The sequence below is a fragment of the Diospyros lotus genome, unplaced genomic scaffold (genome assembly GCF_014633365.1).
Source record: "Diospyros lotus cultivar Yz01 unplaced genomic scaffold, ASM1463336v1 superscaf1, whole genome shotgun sequence".
Classification (NCBI taxonomy): domain Eukaryota; kingdom Viridiplantae; phylum Streptophyta; class Magnoliopsida; order Ericales; family Ebenaceae; genus Diospyros; species Diospyros lotus.
This window is the reverse complement of record NW_026267104.1, coordinates 2,576,775-2,602,709: the sequence shown is the minus strand read 5'-3', so window position 1 is coordinate 2,602,709 and position 25,935 is coordinate 2,576,775. Positions and strand designations below refer to the sequence as shown.

The 25,935-nt window shown below is 36.3% G+C and overlaps 3 protein-coding genes across 11 annotated transcripts; 1 reads left to right on the top strand and 2 right to left on the bottom strand.

Moving 5' to 3' along the window:
• The first annotated feature begins 1,376 nt into the window (after positions 1–1,376).
• Positions 1,377–16,546, top strand: LOC127792997 (pre-mRNA-splicing factor ATP-dependent RNA helicase DEAH1-like). 4 transcript variants are annotated; one of them, XM_052323721.1, is made up of 28 exons: positions 1,377–1,601; positions 2,418–2,517; positions 2,640–2,770; positions 2,904–3,119; positions 3,235–3,303; positions 3,724–3,810; positions 4,653–4,686; positions 4,805–4,859; positions 6,625–6,684; positions 6,860–6,931; positions 7,618–7,681; positions 8,519–8,598; positions 8,721–8,788; positions 8,877–8,934; positions 9,138–9,195; positions 9,278–9,346; positions 10,433–10,501; positions 10,649–10,738; positions 11,084–11,170; positions 11,414–11,529; positions 11,608–11,674; positions 12,253–13,299; positions 13,676–13,738; positions 14,501–14,624; positions 14,736–14,836; positions 15,200–15,262; positions 15,411–15,483; positions 16,146–16,546. In XM_052323721.1, exons 2-28 carry the CDS (start codon positions 2,424–2,426, stop codon positions 16,196–16,198), a joined length of 3,168 nt encoding a protein of 1,055 aa, XP_052179681.1. In that variant the 5' UTR covers positions 1,377–1,601; positions 2,418–2,423; the 3' UTR covers positions 16,199–16,546. The 4 variants fall into 4 exon arrangements, with proteins under 4 accessions (XP_052179681.1, XP_052179682.1, XP_052179683.1 ...); XM_052323722.1 differs by lacking the exons at positions 15,411–15,483; positions 16,146–16,546 and having other exon boundaries at positions 15,097–15,243; XM_052323723.1 differs by lacking the exons at positions 1,377–1,601; positions 2,418–2,517; positions 2,640–2,770 and having other exon boundaries at positions 3,037–3,166.
• Positions 16,547–18,296: 1,750 nt separating this feature from the next.
• LOC127793066 (UDP-glucose 6-dehydrogenase 5-like) lies at positions 18,297–20,067 on the bottom strand. The gene has a single exon (XM_052323831.1). The coding sequence runs from the start codon at positions 20,011–20,013 to the stop codon at positions 18,571–18,573; it is 1,443 nt and encodes a 480-aa protein (XP_052179791.1). The 5' UTR covers positions 20,014–20,067; the 3' UTR covers positions 18,297–18,570.
• Positions 20,068–21,701: 1,634 nt separating this feature from the next.
• Positions 21,702–25,018, bottom strand: LOC127792784 (UDP-glucose 6-dehydrogenase 1-like). 6 transcript variants are annotated; one of them, XM_052323369.1, is made up of 3 exons: positions 24,835–24,925; positions 23,548–23,578; positions 21,703–23,421 (listed from the first exon to the last, which is right to left on the bottom strand). In XM_052323369.1, the coding sequence occupies exon 3, from the start codon at positions 23,397–23,399 to the stop codon at positions 21,957–21,959; it is 1,443 nt and encodes a 480-aa protein (XP_052179329.1). In that variant the 5' UTR covers positions 23,400–23,421; positions 23,548–23,578; positions 24,835–24,925; the 3' UTR covers positions 21,703–21,956. The 6 variants fall into 6 exon arrangements, with proteins under 6 accessions (XP_052179323.1, XP_052179324.1, XP_052179329.1 ...); XM_052323363.1 differs by lacking the exon at positions 23,548–23,578 and having other exon boundaries at positions 21,702–23,421; positions 24,835–25,018; XM_052323364.1 differs by lacking the exon at positions 23,548–23,578 and having other exon boundaries at positions 21,702–23,412; positions 24,835–25,018.
• Positions 25,019–25,935: the final 917 nt, after the last annotated feature.

The window sequence follows — 25,935 nt, the reverse complement described above, 5'->3', positions numbered from 1 at the left end:
GGGTAAGGGTGGGGTGAATGGGAGGAAAATAAACTGTTTTCCATGTGTATTTCAATTTTCAGTGTATTTTCATTGAAAACACTCAAAAAATATTTTGTTATTTTGGGTTTTATTTACAAAATTTTTAGTTATTTTTTAAAATAGTAAAGGAAACGCATTTTAAGTGTTTTGAAAATTTGATAACGAGCTGAAAACGATAAAGAGAACAAGCCCTTATTTTTGTTTTGTTTTTATCTAAAACAAACTTAAAACACAGAAAAACAAGTTTAATTTTGAGCTTTACTTGAGCATTTTCATGGCGGTGAAGCAAGTGTATCAAGTAAATTTATAATCTTGTGTGTGAGAAAGTTTAGCAAGATTTCACGCATTTCTGACTTTTCGTTCAATAAGAGCCTGGAAACATTAGATAGTACGATGATCAACTCCATAGACTACGCTGTCATGGATGACGCCATTACTCTGAATCTTGTCAAAGGGAAGCACATCGCCGTCGTTGGCCTCTAAAAGTCGGCTCTAGACATCACTTTCGAGTGCTAGTCGACCAATGACAAAGCACACTATCAAAGATCGATGTAACCTGATACAATTAATTAAATTAATAAATTTGTATCTCCCAGAAAGGTGGGTTGCAGACATGATCGTTATCTTCATTGCATGGTTATCTACGTAATATATTTATTAAAAATTAAGTAGTTTTAATTTTTTGAATAATTAAATTAATTTAATAAACCATTATTTTAAAAATTTAAAAGAAAACACATTTTATAATTTTTTAAAATAACAAGGAGAATGCATTTTTAATTTATTATAAACAAACTACCAAAACAAAAAATTAAAAATAAATTTAAAATTTAAAAATAAAAATTAAAAAGTAAAAAGAGCGCAACTTAATTGTCTTATTTACTAGATTTGTCTATTAATATAGTATTTATTAAAATAAGTAAAATAATATAATATTAATATAAAAATTAAAATACTTTTCAAACTAAATTATCGAATGATCAATATAAAATTGAAAACTATTTAAATATTTTTATTAGGTTATTTGTTAATTTTTCTTAAATACATTGAGAATTACACATTTTATTTCTATATATTTATTAAAATATACGTGATAAATATTGAGTTAATAAAATTTTATCAAAATATTTATTTAATTATCATGAGAGTTTTATAAGACAAGTGGAGATATAAGTTTTTGTTATTTATAAAAGTCCTAAATAAATTGATCTCTGAAAAGAGATTTATTTATCTAACATTTAATAAATAAAAGCCACAGAATTTATTTTCAATAAATTATTAAATAAATTTAACAAAAATAATAAAAACACTTATATCTAAAATACTTTCCATAATATTTCACTTTGGGGGCAACCTTCTGAGCCTTACGCGCTTCTTTGGGGCTTTGCCTTCTCTTCTCAGTGTTCTACTCTTCAAAAATTTGCCTCCTCGCTGTCTCAAGACCCTGGCTCTCAATGGAAAATAGGCGAAACCCTAAACCTCAGTAGATCGAAATCTGGAACTGTATCTCCGCCTCTTCCTCAGCCAATCAGCGTAAACCCATTCGGGGAAAATCAAATCCCTCAATCGAAACCCTAGAGGTAATGTATTTCTGCAGATGTTGCGGAGCTCGTTAGTCGTTATTGGCTTCTACAGAATTTCTTTATTTTTTTCCAAGGGTTGAGCTGTTCATACGGATGCTCTCTTCGGGGGCTTTGTTGGTTACCCTGTAGGAGTAGTATCTATTGTGTCTGGGGGCTTTGTTGAGCTCGTTAGTTGTTAATGGGAGCTTTGGTTTTGATGTCCAGTCTTGTTTTTGCCCCTTTGTTCTTGTGGTTGTTTGTTTTGCTTCTCCGCTCTTACCAAAATGAATAAATACATGATGTTCACGTACGTGCCAAATGGATGTATATGTGGGTTGAAATTCTGTAGAAACTGTGCAGTGCATGAGAAAACTTTTCCACGTGCTTGATCCTCGATGAACTGCTTTCACGTCTGTGTTAAATTGAATAGGTTTTTTTTGGTTGATTTTAACCGCTTACAAAATGTGAACAAATTGCAGTCAATTGTTGCGTAGGTAACTCGATCCCATCAAGTTATTCATATCCCTTTCATGTTTTGGTGACTGGGTTGATCTTTATCTGACCTGTCCTACATTTTATCTCTTAATTTATTTTATTTTCTTTTCTGTCTACGTTTCAAGTCAGTGGCAGCACAGCAGTTTGTCATCTAAAAAATAGGTTCAGTTTTTCAAGTGGTGTTTTACCTTTGTAATAGCGTTGATAACCAGTTCGTTTCAGTGTTTATTTACTTGACCAAATAAGATTGATTTTGGAGACCAAATGCTCAATTTATTATATTATTGGCTAAAACAAGGATGTGGGGTTATCGGTTTGATGAGGTTTCTCTTGATGCAGTGAAAAATGGGAAGCGAGTTGAAAACTTGGGTGTCAGACCAGTTGATGTTGCTGTTGGGATACTCACAGCCCACGCTTGTTCAATATGTGATTGGATTATGTTAGTTGTCTCCCTATAATACTCAGACCACTGCACACAGGACAGATGCTTGTTTAAGTTCTTGAATATTCATATAAGCAGTTTATAGATAATGGCATTCATGGATGGTGATTTTGTTGCAGCAAAGACAGTTTCATCACCAACTGATTTCGTGAGTAAACTTGTGGATTTTGGGCTGTCAGCTACTAGTGAAACACGGGCTTTTGCAGAGGAGATTCTTGCAAGAGTTCCACGTAAAACTTCAGGGGTTAATGTGAGTTATTGCTGTTGGTATTTCAGTGTACCATGAGTTTAGAGCAATCTAATAGCTTTGAAACATTTAATTTCTTTGACAAACTTCATCTTATTCTGTTGCATATTGGTATATTTGTTGGTGTATGTATCAGCTTTATCAGAAACAAGAACGAGAGGCAGCAACGCTGGTGAGAAAGCAGAAGACTTACACATTATTGGAGGCCGATGATGACGATGATAATGTTGGTGGTGCCATTGGAGATGGTTCTTCTGTTCTTGCGGCTTCTCCGTCCAGAAAAAGGGATAGTCATAAGAAACGTTTCAGGAAGAAGACTGAGAATCAGGAAGATGAAGATGAAGATGATCAGGCACAGTGCTTGTACTTTTATTGATAGAATTCAATTTTTTTCTTATGGTAAGCTGCTATGTTTATACCACTTGTTGTAACCCAATTGTTCTGTTTGACTGAATGCATTTCTGCAGGCAGTTGTAAATGGGGAAGAAGAAAGACAAGTTAAAAGACGTACTTCTCTGGATGAATATGATTCTGAGGTATCCTGAGCAATTGCTAGTATGGTCAACAAGCACTAGTTTTTGATTGTGATTTAATATTCTAGCAAATAATTTATTCTTTCCATAGTTACCAATACTGTACTGTAATGATAGAAAAATGGTACTAAACTAGCCCAGTACTATTCTGGTCTCAATACTGGCTGTACGAGCTGAAATCTAATAGATAATGGGGTATTGGCCTGTACCCCCAAATATAAATCTGTTATGTTAAATAGGTTATTTAAGCAAAATTGTTATTTTGTTTAAATTGGTAATTATGTGCAATTGCTGCTGAGTTGTGCCCTAGTCTGTATGTAATATGTCATTATTAATATTTTAAATTTAGATGAAAGTTAATAATCTGCACTTTGATACTGACTTGATTGAGCAGAACCTTTTTGACATCTCTTCTGTGTGCAGTCTGAAGAAGAAAGATTGCGTGACCAGAAAGAGAGAGAGGAGTTGGAGCGCAACATAAAAGCACGAGATGCAGCAGCAACGAGGAAGGTAAACTAGTTGGTCTAAGCTGTTTCTTGGATTGCACTGGTTAATCAAATGTGGTTATTTTTTGTGTGATTTTAACTACGGAAAAGACTTATTAATTTGGACATAACTGAATCTTCACTTTGGAATTTGGTCAATCAAGTCAAGCCAACAACTACATGGCTTTAATATTTAGTGTTACACATAGGAAAGTAAAGGACCTCATGTGCAAGAATCTTCACTGTCACGTTTGCTTTCAGAAGTTCAAGAGCTATTGGCTCAGAGGTGTGTGAAATGCAGGTCTGGTTCACTGATTCAAGACTAAAGACTTTCCTAGCTATATCCAAATTCTATGGTGGTCGAGTCTGGCAATTCACACTTATTAATTTTATTAATCTTGGCATACTTTGGAGTTACACATGTGAATAATATATTAACTGTTATATGAAACACTAATGGCTGCATTATCCTTTAATTGCTGTGAACTTGACTCTACTCTGGGTTTGCTCAATTCAACTCCAGAAAAAATTTGCTAGTCACATGTTTGAGTCTTTATTGTGCATTGAACTGGCTTTTTTGGTAAGAGACTTACTTTTCTTTAACTTATTTTTGCCACCTTTACATGTGACTTTCTTACCTGTTAATGAATGTTTGGTTTGCTTTGGTGGCTTTTGGATTTTTTTTGTTCTTACCTTATTATAACTCTCCTCTGGATTCTTCTACTTGCTAATCAATTATTTTTTCTTGGTCTGTGCTTGCTAATTTATTTTGTTTATATTGATTGTTCTGCATATACAAGATGAGCTTTTCTCCAATCTCTTTCTGACATGCTTGTTGTTTTTCTTTGTTTAACTTTCTTGGAACAGCTAACTGAGCAAAAATTAACACAGGACGAGGAAGGTGAAATATCTTTAGGATTATATGTACTCATTCTTATTTTATTTTTATTTACATGTGTATTTGTTTTTTCTCTCACTTGTATTTCTCTCATCTTGATCCGCTTAATTGTATAAAACAGAGGAAGCAATTCTGAGATCGAATGCTATGGAGCAAAATGGTATCGAAGTGTTAAGGTTTGTTGTTTGTATTTTTTTTTTTTTGGGGGGGGGGGGGAGGGTGTTATTTTTTTTCTTATAATTTTACCTTTTTAGTGGAAAATTAGAAGTATTTATTTTGTTGGTCGGTCCTCTTTGTCTGTCTACCTCTAATAGATAAACATGTATCAGAAAGTATCAAAGCAGTGTCAATTGGCTTCTCCTAGGCAGACTTCCATGCTGCTAGTCTTATCACAAATCTCTTCTTTGTGGCCTCCTGAAACTTAGGCTTAAAAGAAGATCTTGGGAGGTTTATTTCAACTCGAGTCTCTTTGTCAATGGATTGCAGCCTTTGCTGTTAGGGCATTTGCAAAGGGACAGGCTTCTATCAAATTTTTGGTTAATTTCTAAAACAAATAAACCATACTAACAAAAAGAACTAGAGAGCTTGATGCTTTTTGAATACTGCAGTTTAATGAGATTTTTGTTGGATGAGAAAGTGATTGAAATTTTAAATTTTAATTACTTAAAGAGGGAAAAGTCCTAGAAGTTCTGATAAATTATGGCCTTGGCCTGATGGATGACAAGGCTAATGTAATACAGATTTGATGGGCTTTATGCAGGTTGTTGACTGTCTAATGCAGCCACCCTCCTCCAAAAGGATGTTTTGAGGGTGTAATTCAATCCACAAGCAGAGTTTCGATCTACTTGAAAATTCAATTATATTGCTTGTGTCAAATGAATGTCTAGCCCGTATCCTAATAGGACATTTTGGGTCCTCTTCTTCCTTGTGTCTTCATATATTGCTCGAGAATAGGTGGAGGGTGTCAATGAGCTTTCGTTTGTTTAATCACATATATGCACATGCGTGTCCTATTTCCTTCTTTGGTCTTTTATATGTAAATATACATATATATATACACACACATCTTTCCATCACTCTTATTTTACAATGGAACTTAATCCACACATGCAAACACTGAAAAAAAAAAAAGGTATCATGTTAAGGTGTTTCTTTTGGTGAACTGAATTTGGTAGTTACTTGGGATGGATTTTGGATCTCTTTGTTTGTCTTTTGAGTTGTCCCATGTCATGAAATACTTGATGTGATATCTAGTTTATATGACAATGCAAGGAGATATATCATCTTGAAATTTTTTTGCATGAATTTTTTTTTGTCTTATCTATTGCTAAAGATCCTACTAGTTCACATGTTTGTAAAACATCTTTGTTGGAGTAAGATATCCTGAAGTCATGTTGGGTGGTTCAACTTTTTTCTCTACTAGGTATTTTGATATATAAACTGACACTGAGGGAGAGCGCTGATGGCACAAGGGAAGAAATTATTTTCTACAGGCGAAAACTATACTTGCATTAACAAAACACCAAAGTGATGCAACTTGTGTAAGAGATAGAGAGAGGGATGGGGTGGGGAAGTGAAATGAAATTGCAAGTCACATTTCTGAATACAAAGGTTTACATGCAAAAGATGCAAGGGCCATGTCTCAGATTACTCAAAAGATAGTTCTTCACAAGCTTTTGTGAATTGGTGGTTGGAAAAGCCAATTGCTAAGTGCTACACTGCTAAGAAGCCTTTGAAGTTTGGCTACACATCAATTATATAGACTTGTAGTTGTGAATTCTTGGTTTTGCTCTTGAACAGTTTCTCAATAATGCCAGAATTGTTATGTGTTATTGTGGTCCTTGTTGCTCTGATATCTCTTTGCTGTGTTTATTTGATGTTATTGATGCTTCTGTGTCACCTACTGATACCCATTATATTTTGTTTGTCGTTATGTTTTAGAAAAGTTTCAAGGCAAGAATATTTAAAGAAAAGAGAACAAAAGAAACTGGAGGAGCTTAGGTATGGATATAATGTCTTAGTTTTCCTTTCATGCTTTCAGCTTCTATGTCAATTGTGAATATTCCCTTCTTGATAATTATTGCAACTTGCAAGTTCTAATTTCCAATAAAAAATGTTGTCTTATTGTTTTTATTTCATCCATTCTGATTCCTTGTGCATGCCTTTGTCATTGCAGAGATGATATAGAAGATGAACAGTATCTATTTGAGGGTGTTAAATTGACTGAAGCAGAGTACCGTGAGCTGAGGTAATTGTGCTTGGGTTTGGTTACAAGTCTATGCATTTCCCAAAGATTTTCTTTTGTACTCAGATCCTTCTTCATTATTACAACGCATTATGAAAATTGATTTGTTTAAAGTAAACAGTCTATGCGAAGCCCCCTTTTGAAAAAAATAATGATATGTATGAGTTGCTCTTGCAGGTTGATTAATTTTTGAGTGACCTTATGTTTTATTTTTTGCTTTTTTATTCACACTCCATTGAGTTACTGCTGTAGGTTGATTAACGTATGAGTGATCTTTGTTTTTGTCCTTTTCCTTTCTCTTCTTTATCTGGTTGCATTAAGTATGAGAATAATTTATCCAAGAGTGCAGTTTGTGCATGGCATTGAACATCTCATATTGAACTGGTTTGCCCTTGAATAGATAAGGAAGAAAGAAAGGTTCATTGAATATAAGGCACCTAATGACTATCTTAGCACTACAAATATTTTTTATGTTTTCTTGCTGTTATTGGGTTTGGATTTTGATGCAGACTATGTGACATATTTGCACTTGTCACTACCACTTGTGACCCCCTTTAACTTTGCTTTACAGAGGCATGGTTTAGCTTACTTCAATATCCCTGTAAAGTAGTATTTTGTATTGTGTAAAACAGGTAATTGCTATTAGAGTGGTCAATAGTAAGCTTGGCATGACTTCTTTAATCTGGCAGATACAAGAAAGAAATATTTGAGCTTGTTAAGAAGAGGACTGAAGAGGCTGATGATGTAGACGAGGTAACTTTCCCTTTCTTGGTTTTCATATGAAATAGTTATTGAGATAAATCTTTGCTTATTAATTCTTTTGTTAAATTTTACAATACTTTCTGTTTTTGGTTGATAGCTGCAATTGGACTCTGTTCAATAATGCAATTAAGTGCTGGAAACCAATGATCTGAGAACCGGACTGGTTCATGGAAAACAACTGTCCAGAAAAAACCAGCTTTTTTGGGGGCTAAACTGCAGTTCAACCGGTGAACCAGCCAAACTGAGCCGGTTTGCTGGTTGGCTAACAGTTTCTTCTTCAACCAAAGCCCAAAGCCAAACCCTCAGAAAGTTAAAGAAACCCTCAATCAATCTCTGCCTAAACAGAAAAAGCCCTTAATCGATATATTCAAACCACCCACCTCCAATTTCAACTTTGCAAGCACACTTTAGCATTCCTTTGTTGCTCTGGTTTGGTGAAACTAGCTTGTAGGAGGAAAGAAAAATGGAAGATTAAGAGAGGAGAGTGGTCAGATAAAAAAAGAGAAGAAAACGCTGCAACCATAGAAAGAGAGAGAGAGAGAGAGCCGAGTTCTTTGAGAGGAGGATTTCCTCGCCTATTCTGGTAGAGCAAACAGGTGGAGCTATATCTTACAGGCCAATAGATACTTGATTTCTTATATAGCTGCCCAAAACTGATCAACTTGAATTGGTATAAAAGTGCTAAATTTGTTCATTGCTTTAAAGGATTAACTGACCGAGGTTTACACAGGATCTTTTGTTTTCTTGGTGTATAACTGTTGTTATCATTATTGCCAACATTCTGAAATAGTTATGGGATGCCTTTTTACATTTCTTTCTGAAATACAGTATAGGATGCCTGAAGCTTATGATCAGGAAGGAGGGGTAGATCAAGAGAAGAGATTTTCCGTTGCCATGCAGCGTTACAGGTTTCCTTTTCTTCTTTTTCTTTTTAAACAATCTTCTGTTATATAATCACATGCTCTGGCATTGTCATACAAAATCTATTGTCATGGGCATCCATATTGAGCTTGAATTCCAAACCTTCCAGGGACACAAGTACTGGAGACAAAATGAATCCCTTTGCAGAACAAGAAGCATGGGAAGATCATCAGATAGGTAATTGGCTTGTTAATGCCTTTGAGTTCTAGATGTAGAATCTCCTTATTCTCAATGTTCTAATTTTGTAATCATCATCATATCGCAGGAAAGGCAACCCTCAAATTTGGTTCCAAAGATAGAAAGCTAAAATCCGAAGATTATCAGTAAGTTTTTATATTTTGCTTATATCTGCTCCATTTTTTGCCTGTTCTTTTTTTGTTTTTGGTTTAGTAGAAAATTGAAAAACTGTGTTGGAATTATTTTTAAGTGTTTGTTTACCAGATATCATGTTCACAATCCCTTAATTTGTTCATGAGGTTTTGTTCACGTGACGACACAATGTTTTACCAGTTCTTGTATTTATCAGGTTTGTGTTTGAGGACCAGATTGAGTTCATAAAGGCATCAGTGATGGATGGTGTCAATGTATGTGCAGTACAGTTTTAGATTGTATACCTCCTAATATATTGCTACAATGTTTTCTAATGCTATTCTCTCCTATATGCAGTTTGAAGATGAGTTGGATACCGAGTCCCTTGAGAAATCCATGGCAAAATCAGCATTTGAGAAGCTTCAGGTCTGCATTTCTTTGTCTATTTTTGAAAGTGGCTTACTTGTTTTCTTATTCTCTGTCCAGTGTGTTTGGGTATATAGATCTACCTGGAAGCAGTACTTTGTACTATGAGAATAAGAGAAAGAAAACAAGTTGATCAACTTATGACATAAAGATTTTCTGTTTCTATTTCTTGAATAACTAGACTTGTAACCCAAAAGATAGTGGACCATTAGAACTTTAAATGAATAACAGACCTGCATAATCTGCGGTGTTGCGTATGAATGTGGCTTTCTTGTGGTCTATTGTTGGTGAAGTTGTAGAATATTGATGAAATTTTTTGCTCTTTTGTGCAACTAGGTGAGTTGGTTTAGCCAATCCCACATAATGGGATAAAGGCTTGGTATGTTGTATGCGACTAGGCCAGTTGGTGTTTAGTTGAAATTTTAGTTTTAATAGGACTCTGGAACATATACAACTTGAAGCAGTAATAAATAGATTAAAGTTGTTAAGCAAGATTTATGTCTAGTTGTCCAGTTGTAGTTAATAATTTGTAGAACTTGGAAAGAAGGGGTAAGTGGTTCTAAAGAAATAATTATTTAGAAATAGTGCAATTAGAGATTAACTGCTCTAACTTTAGGCCCTTAATAAATTTGTACAAGTAGATAGTCAGAAGATCAGTCAGAATAATGCTTGCCTTTAGTGACACTGTATACTGCTCTTTGACGTTCCCTTGATCTTCAGGGATTTTACTTTCCCTGTAGTCTTGTAGGAGGAGCCCACGTGGTTTGTGCTCTTTCACTGAACAAGGTGTCACTGCCTTGGGCATTTTTTTTAAAATAATATTTCTTGTCAAAAAATAGTTTTGAGATGGAATTTGAAAACATCATTACATTGGGCCTTTGTGGAGGAAAATATTAACAATCATCCAGTCCAGTTCTTTTCTGGATATTTCTCAAGTTCTTTTTGTGAAACTTCAAGAATCAGAGCTGAACATCTGCTATAATTCAGATCTGCTGGCAGTAATTAACTACTACTTCTACTTTAAATGAAGTAAATTGTAGTTCTTACAGTTTCTTTGTTTTTGTTTTTTGATTTCTGCTCATTCAGGAGGACAGAAAGACTTTGCCCGTCTATCCATATCGAGAGGAGTTACTTCAAGCTATTCATGATCATCAGGTTGCTAAATATTCCTGCCTGTTCCCTTTTGCATGTTCTATAGGATTTTTCCATATTTCACACGCTATTCCTTGTCCAAACTTTGTCAAATTATCTTTCGTGCATTGTTCTTCTACTTACATTTGTCTTACTAATTGCATTTTGTAGGTTCTTGTTATTGTTGGAGAGACGGGCTCTGGGAAAACAACACAGATACCCCAATATCTTCATGAGTCTGGGTACACGAAACGTGGAAAGGTAGGAATTCTCATCATTAACTAACTGTGAATGTATATAAAATTGAGAGACTAATACCCGTTTTCTTACTGAAAAATGTTCCCTTGCTTTCTACAGTGACCCTCCCCCCTGCGTCCCCCCCCCCCCCCCAAAAAAAAAAAAAAAAAGAAAAAGAAAAAGAAAAAAAGAAGAAACAACCATAAAAATTATTGTTCTATATTCTGATGCAATCACCTATCCTGATTGCTTTAGCTTGAGTTGTTTTAGGCTTGGATTTGTTGCTCTCCATTTTGAAATCCATGTCTGCTTGAACTTCAAATATCTGTTCCTTGCTTGTGCCATGTAATCTTGTTTTGCACTTTGCAGATTGGATGTACCCAGCCCCGGCGTGTGGCTGCTATGAGTGTTGCTGCTCGAGTTTCTCAAGAAATGGGTGTCAAACTTGGCCACGAGGTCTGCATTTTCTTTTGGATGACTAGTTTCTTGAAAACCAGTTAACTCTTAAGTTATTAAGTGTTAGAAAATGAGTATATGAGATCATTGAATGGGAAAACATCAGAAACTTGCATCTATATATCAGCTGCCTTGAATTGTTTGATGCAGCTGCATAATATGTTTTTGTTATTTTGCTTGGATCCTGCTGTATTAATCCAATGTCAGTTGGGCACCTCTGATTGTTACAAACTCTACTTTCAGGTTGGTTACTCAATTCGTTTTGAAGATTGCACTTCAGAAAAGACAGTTCTGAAATATATGACTGATGGTATGTTACTTCGAGAATTCCTTGGTGAACCTGATCTTGCAAGTTACAGGTGGGCTATGATTTATAATTCTGATACGGAGTGGTCTTTGTTATGTAACTAATGCACAATCTTCTGAATGATTTTCAGTGTGGTGATGGTGGATGAGGCCCATGAAAGAACTCTTTCAACAGACATTTTATTTGGTTTAGTTAAGGCAAGAAAAAACTCATTACCTGCATTATAAAATTTTCAAATGGATCTATTGTAGAAGTCTAGAGGTATTGCCTGCTGTGCTACTTTGTCATCTATAACTGAAATTCGTATACTCCCAAATGCACAAGTTGGTGAAAATCCTCAACAGCCTCAAAATCCTTTCTGGCCCGACCCTAGACACCATTAAAAATCCTTTTTCTGACTACCATTTCTATTCCTGACAGCCTTCAACTCTTTTGCAGATATTGTCAACCTAATTGGTTGGTTATATATCTCGGTTGCAGAAATGATCTCTGGTAGCCTGATACACCCCCCCCCCCCCCCCCCCAAAAAAAAAAAAAAAAAAAAAAAAAGTTAGTTTTGTGAACAACTATACCACTAGGATGACCAACTGCATGCTATAGTTGGACATTTTGATGAGATATTGTTGCATGAACAGAGAGCTAGCTCTAGTGACTTGATGGGCGTCTTTTTTTTTTGGCTAAGTTATGCTGGCTTTTTTTTTTTTCATGTTGGGCTAATTAGAGTTCCCTCTCTCTCTCATCAGACTGAAGTTTTTTTTTTTTTTTTTGGTGATAGGATATTTCTCGTTTTCGCCCTGATCTCAAATTGCTCATTTCGAGTGCAACACTTGATGCTGAGAAATTCAGTGATTATTTTGATTCTGCCCCAATTTTTAAGATTCCTGGCAGGCGGTTTCCTGTTGAGATACACTACACGAAAGCGCCGGAGGCTGATTACTTAGATGCGGCCATTGTCACTGCTCTTCAGATCCATGTGACCCAACAACCTGGTGATGGTGACATACTGGTATTCTTCACTGGGCAAGAAGAAATTGAAACTGCTGAGGAGATCCTAAAACATAGAACAAGAGGACTTGGAACTAAAATTCCTGAACTTATCATATGCCCCATCTATGCAAACCTCCCAACAGAGCTACAGGCAAAAATATTTGAACCCACTCCTGAAGGGGCACGGAAGGTTGTCCTGGCAACTAATATTGCAGAAACTTCATTAACTATTGATGGGATAAAGTATGTTATTGATCCTGGATTTTGCAAAATGAAATCTTATAATCCCAGGAGTGGCATGGAGTCATTGCTGGTTGCTCCAATCTCCAAAGCATCAGCAAATCAGCGGGCTGGTCGATCTGGACGAACAGGCCCTGGGAAGTGCTTTCGGCTATACACTGCTTACAACTATTACAATGATTTGGACGACAATACTGTTCCTGAGATACAACGGACCAACCTTGCAAATGTTGTTCTCACGCTTAAGAGCCTTGGCATTAATGACCTTGTGAATTTTGATTTTATGGACCCACCACCTGCTGAAGCAGTGCTTAAAGCCCTAGAACTACTTTTTGCCTTGGGTGCATTGAATAAATTAGGGGAGTTGACAAAAGTAGGTAGAAGGATGGCGGAATTCCCTCTTGATCCAATGTTATCTAAAATGATTGTAGCCTCAGAAAAATATACATGCTCAGACGAAATCATATCAATTGCTTCAATGCTTTCTATTGGAAATTCAATCTTTTACCGCCCGAAGGACAAACAAGTCCATGCTGACAATGCAAGATTGAATTTTCACACTGGGAATGTTGGAGATCATATTGCATTGCTTAAGGTTAGTCGTAATAATATCAACAACATAGCTTAAGGTTTGTGTCTGAAATGATTGCCTATCTATGATTTTAGGTCCTACACACCATCTTTTCTACCTTCTCTCGTGCTTCACTTACATAGCACACAATGGGCATACTTATTGATCTTGACGTTCATGTCCCATGTCTTTTGTACATTTTCTATTGCCCAAATGTTTTTAACAATGAGTACGGTGGCACAGAATGCATTAACAGTTGAAAAAATGCCCTAATTGAACTTCTTCTTGGTACCCTTATCACATATTGCCCTAGACATTGTGAAGTGAGCCAGCACATCTTAAGTTGCTTGAGCTTATGTCCCGGGAGAAGGTGTTGCCTTACTGTTTATCTCTGTTTCAGGTCTACAGTTCATGGAAAGAAACAAACTACTCAACGCAGTGGTGCTATGAGAATTACATTCAGGTTTGTTTTGGTATCTCAAAATACCTGATTGTGCTTTTACTTCTCCTCCTCTCTGTCTGATGTTCTAATATTTGTTCATTGCCATCCAGAGGCTGCTTATCTTTAAGTGCTTTGTTGTAGATCTGAATCTTCTTGTTTAAGACTTAAAAGCTTCATTATAGAACATACAAACTAAAGATTATCTGATTCCAGAAATTTGTGATAATCTAATACCTTCTTGCTTGGGTTTCGATAGTAAGATGCCTCTTTTGGTTAAAAAAATGGCATCGTACATGAGGCTCCTCACTTTGTAAGGGTTGGGGGAGGGCCATTTTTGTATGCAACGCTACCTTCACATTGGCAGTTAGATTTTAAACTATTTGAGTTTCTCATTGCTTGTTTGAAGATTATGGTATGGTGAAATTATGGCTTCAGTTGGCATGATTTAACTGAAGGTTTTGGCAAACCCTCACATTGCATAATGATTACAACCTGATGTTTCTTAGGGCTCAATGTTACTCTTTTGCATTTAGATTTAAGATACTAATTTGGGTGATGATATTCAGTAGATTCAAGAATTAACAGTGGTAGCACAGATACTGACACGTACTTCTATTTTTTGTTCTTGTTTTTGGGTGAGTAAATAGAGACGTGAATTATTTTTTCATTTCTTTTAAAGCTAAGAGATTTAAGTATTTTAATTTCTTCATCATATGTATTCCTTGATGGTGTTTGTAGATATTTAAACTTGGTACTGGCCTACATTTGTGGTTTGCTTCTCAGGTCAGGAGCATGAAGCGAGCAAGAGACATAAGAGACCAATTGGAGGGGCTATTAGAGAGGGTTGAAATTGAATTAACGTCAAACACTAATGATCTAGAAGCTATAAAGAAGTCCATAACAGCAGGTCTTATGTAAACCTTAGCTTGTGATATGAGAGTTGCAGTACATCTTTTTTATTATCAACATTATCATTGTCATGTTAAGATTATTCTATTTTTTCTTTATCATCTTCCAGGGTTCTTCCCACATTCAGCTAGGCTGCAGAAGAATGGATCTTATCGGACAGTCAAATATCCCCAGACTGTCCATATCCACCCCAGCTCTGGTTTAGCTCAGGTGGGACATTATTGGTAAATGTGACGCATAGCTTTTGTGGTAAATGCAATGGCTTTGGATACTTATTTGGATTACTTTTCATAATATTGCCAATCCTAAATTGAGATGCTAAAGACTTCTTGAATCATGTTAATCCTTAAAGATATCACTTGCAGTTAGCTTTTGACCTAAATAAGAATGCAAGAATTTATTACTATATTTTATACATGAAGTAATCGAATGAGAGTCATGATATTTCCTCGTATGCAAAATTCATGCAGCTGCACTTGCACATGGAATTGATGAAGATTGAAACTCCCATAGAGGTAGCGGATTGATGTTTCATGTGGAAGATTATATCTTTTTGTTTTTCTTATTTTGTAGGTGCTCCCAAGATGGGCTGTTTATCATGAACTGGTATTGACAACCAAGGAGTACATGCGGCAGGTAAATATTATTTTGTTCTATTCTTATTTCTGTATCCATATCTCATCAGTTTGCAAGTAACTGAGGACAATGGTATGATGGTTCTGCGAGAGGGAGTGAGTTAGTTCTCTACCATTACAAAACTAATTTGGAAGCTGACGACTTACAGGTTACTGAACTAAAACCTGAGTGGCTGGTGGAAATTGCTCCTCACTATTATCAGTTGAAGGATGTTGAGGATTGTATGCCCTTCTCTCTCTCTCTCTCTTCATGATTCCTGTGTGTTTTGTATTGAGTACCATTTAACTCAAATCTTCTTGGGGTCTGCCACATGGTTTTCATTATGAGTTCTAAAATGATTTTCTATCTAAAAATTGAATTAGTATTTCCTTGCTTGCTAGGTAGTTTGTGGGTTTAAAAAAAGCTGGCATTCTTCCTCCGTGCCATCTTAGTAGTGCAAAATATTTTATTTGTTGGAATGTAGTGATTTTATGAGCGCTACATGTTCTTAAATGAGGTCTTCGTAAGTGAAATTTTGTTATATGAAGTCTCAATAAAATTTATGGTTGTGGTGAAACTGCAAAATATACTTCCTATTCTTTTTCTTTTAATTATCTATTCTGTTTACCTCTCCCGCTTAAATGCTAACAGCCGCTGCAATTCTCCTCCCAAATTAAAAATGAAACATTATATGGTTTTAAACTACTAAAAAGACACAGGGATCTGTGCGCCTTACCCAAATGATTGATTTTGGTATTAAAGATACTCTCTAGTCAATATTATTCTTAAAGAGCAAGTAATGAAATGTATAGAGTTTAATTCTTGACACCACCAATAAGATGGTACTATGTTGTTGTCTAATTCTCTGTTTCTTTCTTTTTGGTTCTCTTCTCCTCTCTGGCAGCTGGGTCAAAGAAAATGCCTCGTGGAGCAGGACGAGCATCCAGGACCGAATGAAAGTGGCCTGTGAGTAAAAGATACCGAGAAGAGCAGCAAATTTAAACACAATTTTGTAAATCTACCATACGATGTTGTTTAGCCAAGATGAAAAAAAAGAAAAAATAGTCTTGGCTTTCTTTTTATCTTGTTTTGTTGCACATATTATACTGGTCTAGGTGTCTGGATCACCAGTTAGTTCTCTTCCATGTTCGATTGTGTTATTTGAAGAGGTGTGGAGTGGTCCTCAATTCATTTATTCATTCACTTTGAATACTGGTTGTTGTAGTTTAGAATAGATCTCAAGATGTATATAGCCTTAGTATAGGGCTGCTCTCGGCTTGCATTTCTTTTGTACATTTTAAAGGTCTCTAAGAAATTATCTTATGAATTTTGCCTATGATATGAGAAGAATGCTTTTGCAGATGAATTCTTATACGGCCCATTCTCTACAATTCCAGGACACTGCAAACTTCAAAATAAAGCTTTATTGTTGCCATTAGGGAATATGGCAACGATAATCCTCACTTCATTCCACAAATACTGTTTTTTTTTTTTTTTTTTAAACTCACCAAATTCCTTACATAAATAACAAATAATACTTTATTAGGACTGGAAAAATAATTTATTTGAACACCCAAAAATAATATTTCAGTAACGCTAAGTAGATAATATTCAATTAATATATAAAAAACAATATACTATTAACACCCAAAGGTAAAATTAATATTTTATTGACACCCAGAAATAACAATTCTATGTTATAAACATGCAAATAATAATAATAATAATATTTCATTAACGCTCAAAAAAAGACATTAATAACTCAAAAATAATAATATTATGAGAGCATTTTGATTATAGATTTATTTTTTAATTTAGTTCCATCTAAATTTTAACATACTAAATGTAACAATTGAAAGAAATTAATCATTTCATCACTATGTATTAAATATGATAATAAAATAAAATGATAATATCATTCTGTTCTATTCTATTCTGATTTTCATTTTCCTCTACCTCTATTTCAACGAACCAAACGGGGCTAAATGAAGATCCAAAATTCCAAACGTACGTAATAAGGTAGAATTAGATAAAGAACACGTTTTAGTCTTAATAGTATCTCGGGCCTTGTGCCTCTGCGGCCCAAGCCACCTCAATTGGGCCAAACATCACTTGGGCACATCAGGCCGGCCCTTGTAAATGCCTGCCCAAGCAGCCCAACCCCAGGGAAGGGAAGCATATGAAAAGCCTTCCAACGTATGTCCAAAATAATTAGTTTTTACTTCTTAAAATGTAATTAAAATAAAATACTTAAACTAACCCATTTTTATAAAGTGTTGCACAGAAGTAGTAATTTTTGTATCTTTAAATTTCTTTATGATTTGTGTATTTTTTTATTCATGAATAAAAAAAAATAAACCCATTGGACTCATCTTAGCCAATAGGCCGGCCCTTTAAGTTTGGGTCAGCCCACATAATTTGGGCCTGCTGTTCAAACAGATTTGACATTGGTGAAGTCTCGAATTGACAGAAGTGAATTGGTAACCATGTTTATGTTCAAAAGAGGTGGGTAATCTTGATTTGATTTAAGCAGACAAATAAATTCTTATCATGTTTATTTCATAAAAATGATAAATTCGTATTATTGATTTGCTTACTACTATAATTTGAAACGAATATCCAATGTTTAGTGGTCAAACACTGTTGGATACTTATGTTTCAATTAGATGACAAAAGTTTTCTTATTAATATCCCTTTTAGTTATCCAATTGATAACTCGATGATTGACAATTTCATTTTAAAGGTAATAAATAATTACGTATAAATATAACTTTTCTCCTATCTTCGCAAAGCGAGAAGTCTCCAAAATATCATAAACTATATACTAAGTTATTATATATCATAAAATATCATAAACTTAATTTTCATCAATTTCATTCATGATCTCTGAAAGACCAATAATTGCATTGTTGTCAATTACCTAACAAAACCACCTTCCTTTATCCAAGTTTGTGGTCAACGGTAGATACGAATCTATAGGCGATGCACTGTGGCCAGTATTTAGATCATTTAGGCTTTAATTTCTGTTGGGATATGAAACAAGTCTTTCCTTTTTTTCATTTCCTCTTATGCATCAAGCTATGTGCTGGATAAGAATAAAGCTTTTCAAGTTTCATTATCACCACATTACATAAGAAGGAAACACAACTGTGAAACTAACTATATGTATCACAGGTGAGAAGGTAGGCTACAGAAGCAAATTTATGATTCAATATTAGAGCTGATGGGGCATTGAAGTAAAGAGACATTTAGAAGGACAAGAACCTGTCTCTCTTAATGTAATTATTTCTGAGATTGAAGCGAGTTAAAAGTTTCCCACATTCTTCACCTTAGGCCACGGCAGGCAAGTCCTTGAGCCATGGATCCAGTGGCTTCCCAATGGAGTAGACAATGAATCCAATCTCCCTCAGCTTCTGAACATCCACAATGTTTCGGCCATCAAACACAAAAGCAGGCTTTCGCATTCTGTCAAAGATCCTCTGGTAGTCCAGCGTCTTGAATTCGTCCCATTCAGTGAGAATGCAGAGGCCATGAGCATCCTTGGTGGCCTCATAAGCATCCCAAGCTACACTCACTTGGTTCACGGAGGAAGGACTCATCGGCTGCAGGTGGATGGGATGGTCCCAGTAAAACTTGTCCATGGACAGATCCTTCATAATCTGATCTTTTGTAACCTGAGGGTCGTATATACTCAGCCGGGCTTTGTCCCCAAGTAGCCCCTTGCTCACATCAATTGCTGGAGTTTCCCTTGTGTCGCCGGTGTCTTTCTTGAAGGCAAAGCCGAGAATGGCAATCTTCTTGCCTGAAACAGTGTTGAACATGGAGGAAACAACCCGGTTCACAAATCGGGTCTTCTGGTAGTCGTTCACCTTGATGACTTGCTTCCAATAGTTTGCAACATCAGTGAGGCCATTACACTCGCATATGTAGATCAAATTGAGCATGTCCTTCTGAAAGCATGATCCTCCAAACCCGACACTGGCGTTCAGGAACTTGGAGCCGATTCTCGTGTCCTTGCCTATGGCATTGGCAACCTGTGAAACTTCAGCCCCAGTTGCTTCACACAGAGCAGACATGGCATTGATGGATGAAATCCTCTGAGCCAAGAAGGCGTTGGCAGCCAGCTTTGAGAGCTCGGCCGACCAGAGATTGGTGCAAATTATCCTGTCTTGGGGCACCCAATGAGCATAAACATCTTTCAATGCCTTGATTGCCTTCTGGCCCTCAGGGGTTTCTCTTCCCCCAATGAGAACTCTGTCAGGATTAAAAAGGTCCTGGATTGCAGTTCCTTCTGCAAGAAACTCCGGATTCGACAGAATTTGAAAGCTGACGCCTCTGCTATTGTGGTTGAGGATCTTCTCGATTGCCTCTGCTGTTTTCACAGGAACAGTTGATTTCTCGACCACAATCTTGTCGGATTTCGATACGTCAGCGATCATCCTGGCAGCGCTTTCCCAATATGTCAAGTCTGCTGCCTTTCCAGCCCCTAGTCCCCTGGTTTTGGTCGGGGTGTTGACTGAAACAAAGATGATGTCTGCTTCTGAGACGTGCCTTTCAACATTGGTGCTGAAGAAGAGGTTCTTCTCCCTGCATTGCTTCACGACTTCATCAAGGCCTGGCTCATATATGGGCAGCTGGTCACTGTTCCAGGCGGCTATCCTAGCGACGGAGATGTCGACAACAACTACTTCAATGGTGGGGCACTTCAGGGCAATGACTGCCATTGTTGGCCCTCCAACATACCCAGCTCCAATGCAGCAGATCTTCACCATTTTTATCTCTTTTGCTGCTCTGAACAGGAAGAACTTGTTTATCTCAAGGCTTGCCTTCTCATTCTAGGTTCACGACTATATATAGGTACTGAGTCTGGTGAAATGACAAAATATAGAACCTTACGTCTTTCACAGCTGGGAGATGTTTGAAGACATGGAAAAGTATCTGGTGGAACTACCTAGGAGAAACCAATATGACCTGTTGAACTTGAAATTGCATTCGGCCTAATTATTGAGGAATCAAATCCAATAGCACAAAATAAAATATTAATAAACAAATTTTACTTTTGACCCTCACTCCTTACCACCATTTTAATTCACAAATTCCCACTTTTGACTGTTGGCAAGAAACACATTTTATCTTGGTTTTTGTCATTCAATTTGTTCAAATGTGTTACAAGCAACATCCAAATTAATAATATGGTATTAATATCTGGTGTTGGGAATTGAGTTTCATTCAAATTTATTAATTTAGACTTTATGTTTCATATTTCATTTCGATAAGATTTATTTAGATTTTATCTTTTATTGTATTCATAGATTTGTTTAGAAGTTTGAATTATCATTTAGTTTTAGCCTCCTTTCCCTCTCTCTTGATCTTCTTCCTCTCTTCTTTTCTTCCCTAATTCTCTTCTTCTTCTTACACATTTAAAATCATATAAGTATAAACATAAAAACGGCTTTCCAAAGGACAAGGCTCCAAACTCTGCAAGGGTCAGGCGTAGGTTATATTTTTATGCAGTATCGTTACTCACTTTGTAACATCCCGCTCGAGCGATAGGAAGAACCGGAACAACTTACCCTGATGGGCCTACACGAACTTCCCAGGGGGGTCACCTATCCCTGGATTACCCCAGGTTAAGCACGCTTAACTTGGGAGTTCTTTGCCAACATTCAGCCCAAAAGGTATCCAGCTGGTGTTGTTTCCTTTCTTACACTATCCTCGATATATACTAATCTCTCTGGGCTCTCGGGGTATTACACACTTTCTTGCAAAAAGGTTATGACAACGGACAAACGATAAATTTATTAAAATCTGTTAGTGTTTCATTTTGACTTGCTCTATATTTTTAGGTTAATATTAGTTTAACAGTATAAATTCACAGACTGTCGACTCAAAGAACAAGAAAATAAATAAGAAGAATTTTCCCTTTTTTCTGCATCTGGTGTCATCTGCTCTGGCAGACATGGTTTCATCCTCACAGTAATAGCCTGAAATTCAAACACTGATAGATGCACCATACTATGTGATGCACTACTAATTAGAATAGAGTCAATAGGTGTTGGGTTCCAATAGCCTACACCTACACTGCAGAAAATTGTCTCACAACCACTTGAGTAGTGGCTTTTTGCCAGATTTTACAGCCCTGAAAATCAAATGTGCTCCTGGTTTGAATTTGGTAATTTTGCAACTAAGGTTGGCTCTAGTTGAATCCACAGCTAAAACTCAGGTTTGGAACTAAATTGGGTTTGAGCATATTGATACCAAGGTTTGAAATTGGATCCTCACAACTTCTGTTTGGCTGCTGAGAAAGTAGATGAAAGAAAAAACACAAACAAAATCCAAAATTTGCGGCCGTCTTGTGGTTTTGGTCCTGGCAACAAAATCTCTTGAATTAGGAACATAAGTTGCCACTGTAAAGTATCCAGACATGATATTTCTCAAACGTCAAAGGAAAAGCAGAAAATCTGATCAATCAAACGACTCTGTAAGGTAAAGCTTTTTAACTGGTATTACCATTACTCCGTAAAGAGGTATATGAAAAAACTGACAAATATAAGGCCTGAGGTTTCAAAAGAAATACAAGAAATTATTTTCTAAGTTGAATACAATAGCAAGGAGGTAACCAGTATCAAAGAAAAGTTCAGACTCAAGACTTCTTCTCATGGTGTTCATTCTAGTTCTATGACCCAATCCGGAACCAGAGATATAGATATAGGTCCTACGCCATGGCAGGCATGTTCTTCAGCCATGGATCCAATGGTTTGCCAATAGAGTAGACAATAAACCCGATATCCCTCAGCTTGTTACCATTCACAATGTTTCGACCATCAAAGATGAATGCAGGCTTTTGCATGTTGTCGAAAATCCTCTGGAAATCAAGGGACCTAAATTCATCCCATTCGGTGAGAATGCAGAGCCCATGAGCATCCTTTGCTGCCTCATAAGCATCCCAGACTACATTCACGTGCCTCACGGAGGTGGGGCTCATTGGCTTTAGGTGAATCGGATGGTCCCAATCAAACTTGTTGATTGACAGATCCTGCTGAATCTGATCTTCAGTGACCTGAGGATCATATATGCTCAAGTGGGCTTTGTCCCCCAACAATCCCTTGCACACATCAATACCCGGAGTTTCCCTTGTGTCACCAGTGTCTTTTTTGAAGGCAAAGCCGAGAATGGCAATCTTCTTACCTGAGATTGTGTTGAACATGGAGGCAACAACACGATTCACAAACCGGTTCTTCTGGTAGTCATTCACCTTAATAACCTGTTTCCAATAGTTTGCAACCTCATTCAGGCCATTGCACTCGCAGATGTAGACCAAGTTAAGAATGTCTTTCTGAAAACATGATCCACCAAAGCCAACACTGGCATTGAGGAACTTTGGCCCAATTCTGGTGTCTTTCCCAATGGCATGGGAAACCTGGGAAACATCAGCCCCAGTTGCTTCACAAAGAGCAGACATGGCATTAACAGATGATATCCTCTGAGCCAAGAAAGCATTGGCAGCCAGCTTTGAGAGCTCGGCGGACCAAAGATTGCTGCATATAATCCTGTCTTCCGGAACCCAATGAGCGTAAACATCCCTCAGTGTTTTGATTGCCTTCTGTCCCTCTGGTGTCTCTCTCCCCCCAATAAGAACCCTGTCGGGGTTAAAAAGGTCTTGAATTGCGGTTCCCTCAGCCAGAAATTCAGGGTTTGAGAGAATTTGATATCTTATGCCCTTGCTATTATGGGTCAGGATTTTCTCAATTGCTTCTGCTGTTCTAACAGGGACAGTTGATTTCTCGACAACAATCTTGTTGGATTTCGATACATCAGCGATCATCCTGGCTGCGCTCTCCCAATACGTAAGATCTGCAGCTTTACCGGCCCCAAGTCCCCGAGTTTTGGTTGGGGTGTTGACAGAGACAAAGATTATGTCAGCCTCGGAAACATGCTTCTCTATCTCGGTGCTAAAGAAGAGGTTCTTTCCTCGGCATTGCTTCACCACTTCATCAAGACCAGGCTCGTATATTGGCAGCTGATCACTGTTCCAGGCTGCAATTCGAGCAGCTGAGATGTCGACAACGGCTACTTCAATCAAGGGGCACTTGAGGGCAATAACCGCCATGGTTGGTCCACCAACATATCCAGCGCCAATGCAACAGATTTTAATCATTTTTCCTTTCTTGCTGTCAACACTATTAAAGAAGAGAAGAATCAAAGAACAGGAATCAATGCACTTAATTGATATTGCAAGGATGGAAGATGGTTTAAAGACACAGATAAGGAACCGGCAAAACTGCAAAGGAGAAACTTATATGTACCGTTGCCCTTAACTGATTTTGGATCCAAATGCTGCAAAAATCAAATTTAAGAGAGAACAAAATCTTTTAGGAGGACAAATTTGCAATCTCACTTCTTAGGCTCTTATCATCAAATCTTTCTAAGAGATGTTGGTCTCAATCTCTATAATTGAGTAGAAGGGTTCTATTAATACAACAGTAATTACAAGGGGGGAAATTACTTCAAATGCCTCGGTCCAAAATTGGCAGGATCGTTCGTAACACCCCGATTATTCTCCAAAAAGTGTGGACAAATAACTCAAAACGCATTGTGCAAGGAATATAATTTAAGAGCAAGATGTGAAACATGATTGAGAGAATTAAAACCAGCTGCAAACTTAATACATATACGATCATTCATGGTTAACCAGCAAGTTGGGTAAATGAGAACTAAAACATTAACCCAAAAGAGGAGATGCAAATAACAGATGAAGCCATGCAGTCCATACCAACTAAATGTTGATACCATATATTTACCTTATTCGCTACTTCAAAGCAACACCCACAATCAATATGATCTCTGCAGTTAAGAAGAGTCCTCGGTTTCTATATGAAAAGCGAGATAAAGAGAGAAAGCCGTATTTATATAACCAAAACCCGACTAGGATCTAGCCCTGTGGACTCCCCCAAACCAAGAAAAGTTTCACTCAGATTTAAAATATGAATGGGATCACATTTCAAATGGCACCTTTTAGTAACAAACAGGGAATTCTACCCTTTTCTTCAGTGAAAACTGAAAACCAGTGTATTAAAATCAGGTTTGGAAAACAGTTCCCATTTCATTAAAGCTCATTTAAAGTCAGCCTTGGCAAGGAATGGAGGTGATTATCAATATTCCAAGACAACCCCCCACATGCTACCTCACCAAATGCTGCCTTAAATGAGAGAACAAACAATTTACTGTCTTCAGAACACACTTCTCAAAAAAGCATAAATATCAGATAAACAATCCATTGAATATTTAATCACAAAAGCCTTAAATTCTTCCTTTTTCTTTTTCAAGAATCATCTTTTCACTGAGACCCATTGTTCCATTAAACACAAAAGAGTCTTCAACAAAACCCAATTCCAAAAGGGGCTTCACGAGAACCTTAACCTAACTGGGTAGGAACCCAAAGAAAGCTTTAGAGTTCAGAAACAACGTGGTTGCTGCAAAGAAGGCATCGAGTGAGATTGAAGATACATGATTTAAAATGCTACAAAAAACGTCTAAACTGTTGAAAGCTCGCGCTGAAGCAACAGGGTTTTGACAAATGAATGTGAAGGTACCTGATTAAATGCCCCAAATCGGCACCACAAGGTGCAGGGAAAGCGTGAAGAACAGTGATTTTTAATACAGAGAGAGAGAGAGAGAGAGAGAGAGCGCGCGCTTTGCTTGCTTGCAGTTGCATATGTCTCTTTCACCTCATTATTTATATTAATTTTCAAGAATTCAGGCTGGAATACGACATTGCAAGTCCAAGCACGGAGCACCTTAATAATTATAAATTTTACGGGACAAAATTATCAAAATTTAATACATGTGAAAACCCAATAAGAAATTGACAGGTGGCATGTTAAAATGTATTATGTAATATTATTTATTAGAAATTAAAATATATATATATAAAAAATAAAATCAACTTTATGCGTCTGAAAAAAGGATAAATAATATTTAAATAATCAAGTTTTATTTATTAAGACTTCATTGAATTTGATAATTAAAGAGTGCTTTAAATCGATTTTTTTTAAATTAAAGCAACTTGATTTTGACACGTAATATAATTAATCACTAATTTTTTATTTGGAAACTTAATTACCAAACAATTATCATTTTTTTTTATTATACTCAAACTGTTAGCCAAAAAAAATATCATATTAATGTAAATAAAAAATATGCTGTGACTTATAAATTGTACAACTACACTCATATAATTTTACAAACTTAAATAAACAATCTAATCCCTAGAGTATAAGATTATGGAGTGTAAATAAATATATTTTTTAATTTCATATTATGATTTTTATAGTTTTTGATTTTTATTATAAATTAATAAAAAAAATCTAAAAATACGCAAGTTATTGTGACTAGATCAACTTAGAGGTGACATCTCTCTGTTGGGATCATCACTCTTATATAATTTTACGTAGAAAAGGTAAATTATTGTGTAAGATAAAGAATTGAACTCATAATCTATTGATGTGAATCTCAACTTATCATAACCTAATCACTTGATCTGTACTTTGAGAACGATATCGTCCTACTTATTGGAGTTTTCAATGAAACAAAGGGTTTTCTATTGAGGGAGTAAAAGGGTTGCTTACAGTTACAGTGATGAGAAAAACTAAATTGTAGGAGAGTGGGTCATAATATGACCACATGTATCTAAT

Bases quoted from the DNA above. Each gene is read 5' to 3' on its own strand.
- LOC127792784 (XM_052323363.1), bottom strand. From the start codon at position 24,956: ATGCAACTGCAAGCAAGCAAAGCGCGCGCTCTCTCTCTCTCTCTCTCT. The intron at 23,422-24,834 runs GTACCTTCACAT...CTTCTTTAATAG, and splicing joins GATTTGGGGCATTTAATCAG to TGTTGACAGCAAGAAAGGAA.
- LOC127792997 (XM_052323721.1), top strand. From the start codon at position 2,424: ATGGGAAGCGAGTTGAAAACTTGGGTGTCAGACCAGTTGATGTTGCTG. The intron at 8,789-8,876 runs GTAATTGGCTTG...ATCATATCGCAG, and splicing joins ATGGGAAGATCATCAGATAG to GAAAGGCAACCCTCAAATTT. The intron at 11,530-11,607 runs GTGGGCTATGAT...AATGATTTTCAG, and splicing joins CCTGATCTTGCAAGTTACAG to TGTGGTGATGGTGGATGAGG.
- LOC127793066 (XM_052323831.1), bottom strand. From the start codon at position 20,013: ATGGTGAAGATCTGCTGCATTGGAGCTGGGTATGTTGGAGGGCCAACA.